General features: G+C 39.7%; 1 protein-coding gene across 4 annotated transcripts in view; it reads left to right on the top strand.

Moving 5' to 3' along the window:
* Positions 1 to 253: 253 nt before the first annotated feature.
* The window catches only part of PIGG (phosphatidylinositol glycan anchor biosynthesis class G), an 81,040-nt gene continuing 68,480 nt past the window's right edge, over positions 254 to 12,813 (top strand). For 2 of the 4 annotated variants that reach the window (XM_042866156.1, XM_042866157.1), the window contains exons 1-5: positions 4,698 to 4,880; positions 5,938 to 6,147; positions 7,426 to 7,614; positions 9,801 to 9,942; positions 12,472 to 12,684. In XM_042866156.1, the coding sequence (XP_042722090.1) occupies positions 4,788 to 4,880; positions 5,938 to 6,147; positions 7,426 to 7,614; positions 9,801 to 9,942; positions 12,472 to 12,684 (847 nt within the window). In that variant the 5' untranslated portion in view covers positions 4,698 to 4,787. Of the gene's footprint in view, positions 271 to 420; positions 521 to 4,674; positions 4,881 to 5,937; positions 6,148 to 7,425; positions 7,615 to 9,800; positions 9,943 to 12,471; positions 12,685 to 12,813 lie in introns of those variants that run through there. The other 2 variants (XM_042866158.1, XM_042866155.1) reach the window with 2 other exon arrangements.

Here is a 12,813-nt window from a genome sequence, read left to right as displayed (position 1 = left end):
TCCACTCGCCCAACACATTCAAACTGACTTCAAAGTTCCCTTCCTGCTCTGCCTGATGCCTTTTGGTGCAGCTTAGTGCAAAATCTCCCCGCAATGCTCTAAACCACTGCTTTCAGACCAGCCCCGTCACAGCCAGAACACCGCACCGCCTCCCGGGCCCGCGGCGCGGAGGCTGCTGGGACATTCCGCCCTCTCCCGTGCGGGGCTCCACTTCCGGCTGGGGGCTGGAGAGCCGCTGGCTGCTGGCCAATAGGAGGGCCGGGCGGGCAGGTGCGGTAGTTGCTGATTGGCCGAAGGGGGGGCGGGGCGGAGGACGCCGGGAGCGGAGGGGGCGCAGGCCGGAGAGCGGGGAGGATGCGGTTGCGGCTGCGCTCGGGGGCCTTGGCCGCCGGCTGCCTGTTGGCCGAGGCGCTGGGGGTCGCGCTGTTCCTCCGCGGCTTCTTCCCGCTGCCCGTCCGGTCCCTGCCGCGCGGGGAGGCACGCGCAGAGCCTCCCGCCGAGCCGGCCCCGCCCGGCCCAGGTAGGAGGCTGGGTTGGTCCGCGGTTTCACGGTGCTCTCCGGTGTGCGAGGGCTTCTGTGCTTTGCAGTGCCGTTCCGAGGCGCTGTCGTGTTTCAGAGCCTGCTTCCGAAGTAGCTTAGAACAGAGGTAGTTCTGTAGGTGTAGGGTTGGTCGCTGTCTGCAGTTTCTGCTTGCGAGGAGCCTTAATCATCGACTGTGGATGGTGATGGTGAACCCCTGACCTCCAGGGAACGGCTGCACTGAGCTGTGTTTCGGCCAGGCGAGGTGACTGGTAGGGCATGTGTCTGCTGCTTGGTAGGACATCTGTCTGCTGGAGCAAGGTTGTGGCGGCCCTATTGAGACCCACTGCTTTTTGCCTCCTGTCATTGCTATTTCTGAGTTATACAAAGGCAGAGCCTTGGGACAGGCTCACTGACTTTGTAGAGGCAGTGGGTGGAAGAGACGTTTGCCTAATTCAGAGTGCGGCATCACAACATTAGTGGAGCAGGAGCGCTGTAAAGCTCTAATCTTACAGGCTTAAGCTGAGGCTGCTAAACTGCAGTTAAGTATTTAGCTGGAGATTACCTAAAGTGTCAGGGATGTCTGATAGGTTGTGCTATAGAGATCTCAATATCGGGTTTAAGTATGAGTGAAACTTTGTATTCCCATGTGAACGTTAGCTGTAGATGCTGGGGAGGGAAGAGGGACCAGACAATTGGGCTTTGAAAAGTCTGGTTTGACCTGGGGAGAGTATAAATGTGTGCAGACATCTCTACAAACTCTTAGGTTAAATTTAGATGTGTTTGTAATCCTAAAAAAAAATACAGTGATGGGAATGGTTATTTCCTCTCTGGAGTTCTTGTGTTAGAGCTTGAGTGCAGAGTGATCTCTTGGTCTCACTAATAAGCACTTAAAGCCATTGCATTGCTTTCCTAACCTGTGTTAGACAATCATAGAATCAAAGAATGGTGTAGATTGAAAAGGATCTTAAAGATCCTTTAATTCTGATCCCCCTGCCATAGGCAGGGCTGCCCCCCACCAGACCAAGCTGCCCAAGGCCCTGCTCAACCTGGCCTTGAATGCCTGCCGGTTTTGAGCACTCACAGCTCCTCTAGGCAGCTGTGCCAGTGCTTCACTGCTCTCTGAGTAAAGAATTTCCTCCTAATGTGTAACCCAGATCTCCCCTCTTTTTGTTTAAAGCCACTCCCCCATATCCTATCCCCATCAGACCATATAAAAAGTCCATCCCGCTCTTGCTTATAAGCTCTCTTTAAGTACCAGAAGGCCACACTGAGGTCTCTACACAACCTTCTCTTCTCCATGCTAAACAATCTCAACTGCCTCAACCTTTCTTTAAAAGACAGATGCCTTAGCATCAGCCTCATGGCCTCACCTGTTCCTGCTCCAGCAACTCCATCAATGTCATTAGTGAAAGATGTTGAAGAGTGACAGACCCCTGGAAGACAACACCTCCTGTGATCAACCTACACGTGGACATAGAGCTATTTACCACAACCATCTGACTGCAGCCATCCAATTCTTTATCCACTGATACTGTCCCTTCAAATCCATAGCTTTACAATACAGAGTTAACAATGTGATGGGGGAGTATGTAAGAGGCCTTACACAGGTCCGAGTAAATTATGTCAGTTGCTGTCATTCCATTGTAGAAGGCCACTAGATTGGTCAGGTATGATCTGCCCTTGTTGAAGTGGTGTTGGGTGTCTCATAACCTCCTGGTCTCACGTGTGCCTTAACATCTCTCCCAAGAGGACCTGCTCCATGATCTTCCCAGGCACAGAGGTGAGGCTTGCCAGCCTGTATTTCCCCAGATCTTCCTTTCTCCTTTTCTTAAAAATGGGAGTGATGTTTCTCTTTTTCTAGTCACTGAGGGCTTCACCTGACAGTCATGGCTTTTCTATTAGGGTGATGAGTGACTTGGCAACTTCACTGTGCACTTCTTTTAGTACTCTGAGATGCATGTCATCAGGCCCCATAGACTTGTTCGCATTCAATCTCATCAGGTTGTCACAGACTTGCTCTTTTCTTACAGTGGGAGGGATTTTGCTCCCTCAGTCTCTTCTTAGAGGCTCAGGCATGTGAGAGTAATGGGAAGCCTGTCTGCCAGTGAAGACTGAGGTTAAGAGCTAGTTGAGTACCTCAGCCTTTTCCATGTCTTGTTGAAATTTCTCCCTTCTCATTTATTGGAGAGGGGAGGTCTGTCTCTTCTGACCAATATACCTATAGAATCCTTTTGTTATTTTTCACATCCTTCCCCAAGTTTATTTCCACTTGCACTTCGGCTTTCCTGATCTCATCTCTGCATGTCTGGATGGCCCTGATCTTTTCTTCTCAGGCCACCCATTCCAGCTTCCACTGTCTGTACATATCATTTTTTATCTTCAATTTGACCAGCAGTCCTTGCTCAGCCATGCCAATTTCCTGCTTCCTCTGCCTTATTTTCTCTGCTGAGACATGGATAGCTCTTGTGCTGTTGGAAAGGTGTCCTCAAAGAACTACCAGCTCTGTTCCATTCCTATGTCCCTAAGGAGAGTTTCCCAGCAGATCCCATCTGGTAATTCCTTAACCAGTCTGAGGTTTGTTTGCATGAAGTTCAGAAGCCTGACTCTGGTCTTTGCTAGCTCCTTATTCCTTGAAATCTGACTGCCTCCAGTCTTAATCTCTTTTTAAAAAGTTTGTGGTAGAACCTTCTGTTTTGTTCACTGCTTACAAACATTCCCTTTCACGTAAAGTAACTTTTATAAAGAACTGTAGCAGACATAAATAAGCATGCCACATCCTAAGAGGTGCACATGGTATTCAGCAAGTTTTCCTTCCCTAGATAAGTGGGGGAAAGTCAGTTATGAGAGAAACTTAAAGGCACAGTGCATCCAGTTCTGCCTTCTTGTTTTTACCTATGTGAAATGCATGAATGCCAGAGCAAGCCTGCCAATTTAGTAATTCAAGTCATTCAGAAACGACGTTTTATTTTTTGTCAAAGTGACTGGGATTTACTTTTTTGTTGTTGAAGTTTCCCTCTCTCCTCTGCTGTGCCCGTCTTTAATTTCTTTACCTGGAAAAATCAGTACCGCTAGTGAGTTCCTGAATGTCAATGTAGTGATGCTTAGGCATGCACCTAAAATACAGTTTCTGAGCTTATTTTTAAATTCTTAGACACAGAACTATCTGTGGTCTTCCCAGCTTATCAACCACTTAATCAGAAACGCATTTTACTCTAAAAGAACACGGAAGCTGTAACTTTATGTAATGCATATTACTGATCAACCGCTGTGTTGTCTAGGAAGTCATCTGTGAATGGGATCCACTCTGCTTTTATCTCTGTACTCCTCTTTTGTCTCTTGGTAGACACATGAGGCCTGTAGAGGTTTGGCCCAAGCCTTCTGCTGTAAAAAGGAAATGTTGCTGTATGACTAAGCTGAATGCAAAAGAAGAAAAGAGGTGGGCTTGAAGGCGTGTCATGGGCCATTGCTGGAGGCATGGCTGTGCTGTGCTCTCTGAGCACAAACTAGTTTTTTCAGGGTATTCTGGAATTGGATTTTGGCCCAACAGCTGCTGTTACCTAACTATCCTAGCATGCAAACTTCAACTCAGAAGGATGTGAGTGTGTACAAATCTTTTCACTTCCAATGTCAATGAAGTTCTGTTTATTTCTTTGTTACTCCTGCTCTCTGATGGTGAGATTTGATTGAGAGGCACTGCTTGAATTATGTTCTGTTATGCAGGCCTGGATATTAGCACAGGTCAGTGCAGTATTTTTTTTTTTCCTACAGTAACTGTAAATTGGATATATATAGTTCAGTCTAGTTAACTTAACCAGAGAAATTAGAAACTGTTCCTTTCTATCCCTTTGAACTTTTTGTTATGGAGTTTTTTCCTCAATTCTTACCATTTTTCATAGTGCATTGCATTCATTCTTCTGTGTTTTTCTTCCTAACTACTGAATTTGTGTCATTCTTGTGGTGGATGACCTGAAAACTCAACTTCCTCAGATTAGGTCTAATATTTGCCATTCTTTGCAACTTCTTGCTTTGGAATGTAAAGTTAATAAAACAACTTTGAGGCACACATTTCTGTGGTGCAGCTGTCCTTATGTCTAGCAAATGTTAAAATTTTTGATGACTTAAAATACATTCTTCTTGTTGTTGTGCTTTAGGAATAGTTTCCAACTGGACCAAAATTCCACCACCACTTTTCAAAAAAGTTGTCATTGTCCTGATAGATGCTTTGAGAGATGATTTTGTCTTTGGATCCAAAGGTAAACAGTTCATGCCTTACACTACACAAGTTATTGAAAAAGGGACATCCTACAGTTTCATTGCTGAAGCAAAGCCACCCACTGTGACTATGCCTCGAATTAAGGTAAGTTTCCCTTTAGGGTTGCCTCATTGAAGAAAACTGGAAAGATTGGTTTGTTTCATTTGCTAAGAATTGGTGTAAAGAGGTTTTGTGATATTACTGTTAATCTGTAGCTGGAGCTTACTTTGTTGCAGTAATGCATGTGATATGATTGTTATTTGCCTTGACCCAAATGTGCTTCCTGCAGAAAATTTCGGGCTGCAAAGAAAGTAGAGAGGATAAGTGAGTGGTGGTAGCTTTCACTTACGGCACTTTGCCTTGTTTTGTTCCTTTACTTTATAGCTCAGCGGTAGAAAGCTCTGTGAGAATCAGTTGAGGACAGTTATGGCCCTGGTGCCAGCTTAGATGGTGGGCGCAGTCTTTTCATTTGTAATCTTGGGAAGGCGGCCACATGGCTAGCAAATTTTCCTATTGTCTTCTTTGCAAGAGCGTTTTTGTTGGTGTTTCTCACTCTGTTCTGATGGGAACTTCTGATGGGAAGTCTAGTTGTATGTAAATTTATGTTGTTCCAACCTCAACATAATTAAAATTTGAGTTTTGTCTGTAAATATTTAGTCATCCTGTTAGTAATGGATCTGAATAGCAAGGCCAGAAAGAGACGGAGGAGAACACAGTCTGGTAGCTTTTCATAGGTGGACTTCATTTTTTTCCAGAAGTTTCTTATTTCTGTTATGAGCATTCTACCATTGTTAGTTTTGTGTTAGTTTAATTTACTTAAGCCATCTACACAGTCTTACTGGTAATTTATTGAGCCATTAAATGAAGGAAATTTCAACTGGGATACAGAGTGGTTTTGTTTCCCACTGATTAGAAAATGTAATTTTTAATTTCCTGCTAAGCAGGTAGTATTCCTGATGCCATTTGCCAATTCTTGGCATCATATTGTGACAGTTGGTATGATGTGGCATGGTAGCTCATATGTTCTTTTGCCCTATAGTTTCAATGACTACATACAGTAATCTCTTTCCTCTCTGCTTCATTATTTTCTCTAACACTAATATTTTATTTTGGGTACTGTAAACTTTTCAGTTTCTGTTAATACATCTCTTGTTTTATGTAGGCTTTGATGACGGGTAGCATTCCTGGTTTCATTGATGTTGTTGTGAACCTCAACTCTCCAGCTCTAATGAGTGACAATCTAATATGGCAGGCAAAAGCAGCTGGGAAAAGAATAATCTTTTATGGTGATGATACTTGGGTAAAATTGTTTCCAAAGCATTTTGTGGAATATGATGGAACAACGTCCTTTTTTGTGTCAGATTTTACAGAGGTGAGAGGCTTTTTATAATCTCAAGTTAAATAATGTGTGTACAAACACGTAGTGACAACTTCGGAAAATGGAAGAATGAGACTATCCTTGTTTTGAAACACTAACCTGGCAAATAAATAGAAATTGAATTGTGTCTTTTCAGTATTGACAGTCTTGAACTAAAGACTTCAATTCTTCATGCACAGGGCATTGGAAGTGTTTGGGTCATACAGTAATGGGTGATGCGTTACCTACCGTGTTTAAAAATGTCACTATCCATGGTTCTGGTTTCCTAGTGCATTTGTAGAACAGGCCATCTTTAAAAGGCCTGCTAATAGATTGTCTTCTTCTCCTGGAGGCATATTTTCTACAGTATTGCTTTTTTAGGTTTAAGGTGAGCAGTGTTGCAATGTTTTGGAAAAGATGGAACATAAACAGTAAACAAAACAAATTGTGAAAATTCTTTTTCTGAGAATACTCAAAGAGTAAATGGGCTAGCAGTTCTAACTCATGTTTTGAAACTGATTTGTGAAATCTCGTGCCACTAACACAATGCTACTGCCATATATACTTTTTCATGTTTAAGGAAGTTAGATAGGCCTATTGTGAATGAAAAATACTTCTAATTGGTTGTCTTAATAAGCCTTGTGGAAGATTCAAAGCTTGCAGAGTGAAATGAAGCAAATGTGTTGCTAGATCTGATGTTGCAGATGCAATGTTTAAGTGTTTTTAATGCTCAGGGGAATTGCATGCAACTAAAATGAATTTTTAACTTAGACAGGAGAACTTGGGATAGACACCAAACAGAATTTTTTTAAATATTTAATTATTGCTATGCAGACAGTTTTTTTTTTTTTTGTCAGCACTGTTTTTCTCTTCTGTATTTCCTAGCTCCAAAGAAAGGCTGTTCCCTGTACCTGCTTCTCAGAAGCGATAAATCAGAGGTGTGAAAGGTGAAAGTGATTAAAAATGTTTTGAAAGAGTTTTCAGAAGTGTCTGTGAAAGCTTGTCAGTTCTGTATTCTCTGCTTTATGTAATCTGGTCTTTGACAAACAAGAGGGATTGAAATGGGGTGAAGAATCTTTTTTTTTTTTTTTTTTAAGGTAGTCTTTACCTAGCAATGAAGTGATCAATCTGATTTTTTTTTTCTTTTAACTTTGTGAATGACTAATCCTCGTTATCTTTTAGAGAACTTTCATGAGCAGTACAAAATAATCTTTTTATGCTTTATGCAGAAGGGAAATATTCTATGCTTTTTACAAAAGGGAAATTATTATTTGTTTTCCTTTTGTTTCTGAGGTTGATGATAATGTTACTAGACATTTGGATAGAGTGTTGAAGAGAGAAGACTGGGATCTCTTAATATTACATTACCTCGGATTGGACCATATTGGACATATGACTGGGCCAAACAGCCCACTAGTGGGACCAAAACTTCGTGAAATGGACAATGTCTTGAAGAAGATTCATATTTCTCTTCTGTCAAAGGTAATATATCTTGTTTTTGGATGAAAATCTGGCTTTTATAGAATTGTATTGCATTAATAGTATTCAATGCCATTGCCTGTTCATGAGTAGTAGTTTATTCTTAGATGGAGGTGGGTGTTTTTCTATTCTTTTTCCTTTCCTGCCTGTTCTCCAGTTAACAATGATTGCATTGTCGATAGCATTTTAAAGGATTTACTATCTGACATAAGTAACATCTATTAACTGCAACTACTGAATAGTTGTGGGAAATAATTTCTGCTCGATCTGCAGGAAGAGAAGTGGAATATGAGCAAAAATTCTTATTGCTCATGAATGAAAACGGTAGTTGATGTCCTTTGTAGTAATTTAATTTAGCAGAGCAGTAATGGGTTTATGTAGCTATGTGTCTTGTTTTTATAATTAGGAAGGTATTCCTAATTTTCAGATATTGAAAAGTATCAAATACAAGTGGAGTTTGTAGACGTTTTTTCTCAACATAGAACATCAAATTAGCAAATCTGAGTCTGTTTTTAAAGTTGGAGGTAGAAACTTATCTAAATAGTCTGGATGTTGAAATGTACAATCCTAGTTCCAAGTGGCCTTAAGCTTAATTTTTTTAGACAGCTGCAGTTCAGATAGCTCCTCATAAAACTTCAGTAGTGTATCTGTACAAATGGGTAGCGTAAAATTAAAGGAAAAGTTATAATGCTGTTTGTGAAGGTTATAATCACATGTATCTTGGTGCACTTTTTATGCAATGATTTTGCTGACAATCTGCAGATCTTTCTTGCAGTTTTAGAATAAGGAAATAAGGAAAGCAATTTTCTTCTGAATGTAACAGGTACTGGAAATGACAAAAAACTGTTTTGTTATGAAATGACGACATTTGTTGTCTTTTATTTGACAGCTCAGAAGTGCTGGACAGGCCTTGCTTATGCTTCTGTTTCTCTGCTTTCAAAAATAGACATAATTTGATATCAGTCATGACAAATTTCTAACCCAAAAACACTTGAAAGATTAGAGAAAAAATTTGAATTTTACCATCTAAGATTTCTCTTTATCATTTAAAACTTTAAATGTTATAACTTAAAATTGAAAAAATTGAAGTGTAGAATTAATTTTGTTCATTTTACTAATTAACTAATTTCCTTTGACCCTGCTCAAATCTTTTTTAGCACATTGCTTACAGTAAGATTTATAAAATAGAGTTATTATTACACTTACTGATATTTTTAGTGTTAATATTTTTCTAATTAAAGTCTCACTGAAGCTGAAGACGGAGTTCAGCTGGCGGGAACAGACTTCTTTCTGTGTTACCGTTCCTGTACTGCTGATTTTCTTCAAAAAGTCAGACTCTTCTGACTTTGTAAATCGGTTATATTCATTATTTCAGAGTCTTTTTCATGGTAGTGTTATAATGATACATACTTCTGCCTTAACTTAAAAATAAATAAATATTTGCTGCTTAATGCTTAGATGTTTCCTGGTGATCTGCTCTGGCTGTTGACAGCCAGTTTTGAAATCTGAATTCATTTCAGTAAATATTCATGCTTGAAGGTGTTAGAGGTGATGGAGCATATATAGATAGATATATACACATATGCACACACACACAAACAGATCCGGCAGAAGTGTAATGTCTCCTATTCATTCCCATGGAAAATAAAATGGGTACAAACACCACAATAACACTGTTTCATAGAGCAAATTCTCCTCTACAGAAAACTTTTTCCACATAGTCATTGTCAGTAGCTGCATAGTTCCACCAGGGATGAGCAAAAGCGTGCATACCACGCTTGTAACAATCTGCACTAGCAGAGGTGACCCACTGCTGCAGTTGCCACTGCTGAAATGCACCTCCCACTGCCTTAGTGTGCTCACATCCACTCTTGGGTCTCCATGAAGTTCAGCAAGCGTCGGTGAATGTCAGTGGATTACCTTTTTCCACAGGCTGGAATTCAGTGACTCACCTTTGCTTCATCTACGCTTCCACGTTGGATGCCATTGTGTCAGTGTCCCTCTGCTGCCATCTGTCACATGGCAACAACATGTAACGGGGTATTGGTGGGAAGGTTCAACCTCTGCTGCCATCCTGTTAACATCCACCTCTTGAGGGCATGGGCCAACGTAACGAAATAGGAAACATTGCTTTCAGAGCAACAAACATGTATTGTTCGTGTATTAAACTTTATTACTGTGGCTTGCAGGAAGGAGAGGCTTCTCTGCCCAGTTTGCTGGTTGTTTGTGGGGATCACGGGATGTCTGAAACAGGCAGTCACGGTGGTTCTTCAGAAGGTGAAGTGCACACACCGCTGCTATTTATCAGCTCTGCTTTTGAAAAGAGAAGTGGTAAGGATCAAAAGAACCTTGGTTTTCTAGGATGCCATTGTTAGAACGTTTCTGATTTATCTTCAATTTATGTTATTCCTGGAAAATAATGTGTTTTTATCATGTTATCATCCTGGTGGTGGAATTTAGCTCACTATTAGTTCTACACATCTGTCAAGATAACATGTTCTTTGTGATCTGTTTTTTAGAGTTTTCGTCTGTGGCATGTTGAATGTGTGGCTTAAGCTGTGTAACCACAGGCAGAATTAGGTATTTCTCAGGTTAAAGCAGGATAGAGCTGCAGAAGTTTTAAATGTTCAGTACTAGTGAGATCTCTTGTCTGGATCACAGAGTACTGGTAAATAGATATGATTAGAACCTAAGTCCTGCTTGAAGTGAGTTTTAACTTTTGTCATTCTTGGCATTAGAATAATCGCTTTTGTCATCTGGTTGTCAACGTATATCTGTAACATTTATAATGGGAGAACTTCCCTGAGAGCTTTGGTCAGCTCCATGACCAAACGTTTGAAGATTTCAAGAACTCTTCTGGCAATCCTTTTTCTGGCCTCCGTTCTTCCATTTCAAACAGCTGAGACAGAAGAATAAATGCCATTTTTGTGTGCTGGGAATAACAGGAAAGAAGAAGAATTGTTCTTGTTAAAAGGAGGGAGATGACAGCAAAGGAAACAGAACCATTGATTGCGAAGTATCTAAGGAAGGAATATGAAACATGAGTGTATTTCCTGTATTGGACAGGCAGTTCATTTTTTTATTGTTACATTGAGCTTGTCTGCTTCTGAAGCTCACTCTCTAGTTGTATAATACGGCTTAAGAGGAATGAAGGGAATGGTGTGGTAGTTTGTGTAGCTTAAAATATCTTTCTGAAATAAACACACTGAGTTAATAAGTGAAGCATAGTTAGGAATGAACATTTTCTTCAAAATAATACTTCCCTTCTGCCTTTCATTACGCCTCTTGTCCATTTTCATCTCTTTTCCTGCTTGCCAAACCTTGCCTTATTTATTTTTCTGGAGGTTCCTGCAGCACAATTAAAGTACATTTATCTGTCTATCACTTGTAAAGACCATATCCAGCAGTAGTAGAAAAGATTGCCTGAAATGTCCTTGGACTCTTCAGATAGAAAAGCAAAATACATTCAGAAGCTGACTAAGCAAGGTAAGTTTTTGGTTTATAAGTGACACTGATATATGTTGACAACCAAGCCACAGGTGTTGATCCTGTAAATGCAATTTCTTATTCGTTTGGATTAGTTTGTTACATTTAAACTGAACATGCAGTTTTTACAATATGATAAAATATAGCTAGTCAACTGTCTTTTCAGAGCAAGTCACATTAAAGTGTGATTTTTATCATATTTTTAATATCCAACAGTTTACTCCTTATTGCTGTAGTAGGCAAAATTCTATTGATTGCTGCTTATAATTCTACTGAAAATGAAATGTATTGTGGTTGAAACAACAGACCTCAAAATAGTAATCCTTCAGGCTTTCACTTTTAATGTGTGATCTGAATATTAATTTTTGTAGTCTTCTGCACAGTTATGCCACCCATGACTGACTAGAGGTAGCTGGTCTTTCTTTTACTTTTTATATAACTATTTAAAAGCTTGCCTTAAAGATGAAATCTGAAATATGCTGACATACAAACACTCATGCAAAGAGGATTTAGGGATTATAGATGACATTCTAAACAAGTATGAGATTAATCACAAATCGATGAGAAACGAGAGATGAAACTCTAATTCTCTTAAAGGGAGCCTTGAGAGTAATAAGCACTGTATATCATTTATTTTCATGTATAAGTCAAAATACTCACTGCCAGGATTTGCAAAGAGAACTAAGAGCATGGTTAAAGACTCTGTTATGTAACTAATAAAGCATAGGAAGAAACAACTGGTGTTTCAATTTTAAATAATTACATACATTGAATGAAATCTCTCATCTGCACAGAAGACTGAGAACTGCAGTCAGATAATGGCATCTTTATACTTTAAATTCTCAGCCTTTGCTTGCATGGAGCTCCAGGACTTAGGACTCAATGTTCCTTTACCTGACCTCCAGTTCTGTTTGTCCAGCGAGCTAATATGACAACAGCAATTTGATATTAATTAATATCAAGAGGAATCTAGAATACTGTCAGCATTACATTAGATTCTCATTCTTCATTTATGCATTCATCAGTCTACTGTAATGTTCTCTGTTCTTTCTAATCTGAACGTCATCAAACTCAGGATTTAACTGAGACTTGATACCATTAAGTAGTCTCCTGGACAATCTTTATACATACTTGTGTAACATTCGTGTTCTTTTTCTAGTAATTGCACACGTTGAAGAATTATTTTTTTCTGAGAATTTAATAAATTCTGATTTTACAACAAAAAAGATCACTCTGTAGCTCTCTTGAAATAGTTGTAACAGCAGTGAAAATACTTTTTAACTAAGATGTCCAGCTTTTGCCATTTTTTGAACTAACCATTGAAGTAATTGAAGGGTTTTTTTTTTTGTTTGTTTGTTTTTTTGTTGATTGTAGGTCCTCTAACCCAACTTGAACTTGTGCAACAAACTGATTTGGCTAGTACACTGGCAGTAGGTCTTGGTCTACCAATTTCAAGAAACAATGTTGGGAACATTATATTACCAGTTGTGGGAAGCAAGACCATGAGAGAACAACTACGTTTCTTACACATGAATGGGTTCCAGCTTAGCACACTGTTGCAAGAGAATACACCTGCCTATGAAAAAGGTAAATAATCTAAAAAAACAATGAATGAAAAGAAGGATATTTACCTAATAATGTGATGTTCTTTCTAACAGAGTTTGGGGTTTTTGCGCTAAATAATTTAAGTGTGACACTGCAAATTAGCCATTTAAT

This window comes from Lagopus leucura, unplaced genomic scaffold, assembly GCF_019238085.1.
Source record: "Lagopus leucura isolate 7727_CA_CO unplaced genomic scaffold, USGS_WTPT01 Super-Scaffold_810, whole genome shotgun sequence".
Classification (NCBI taxonomy): domain Eukaryota; kingdom Metazoa; phylum Chordata; class Aves; order Galliformes; family Phasianidae; genus Lagopus; species Lagopus leucura.
Note: the sequence above shows the minus strand (reverse complement) of the source record. Positions and strands in the feature narration are given on the sequence as shown.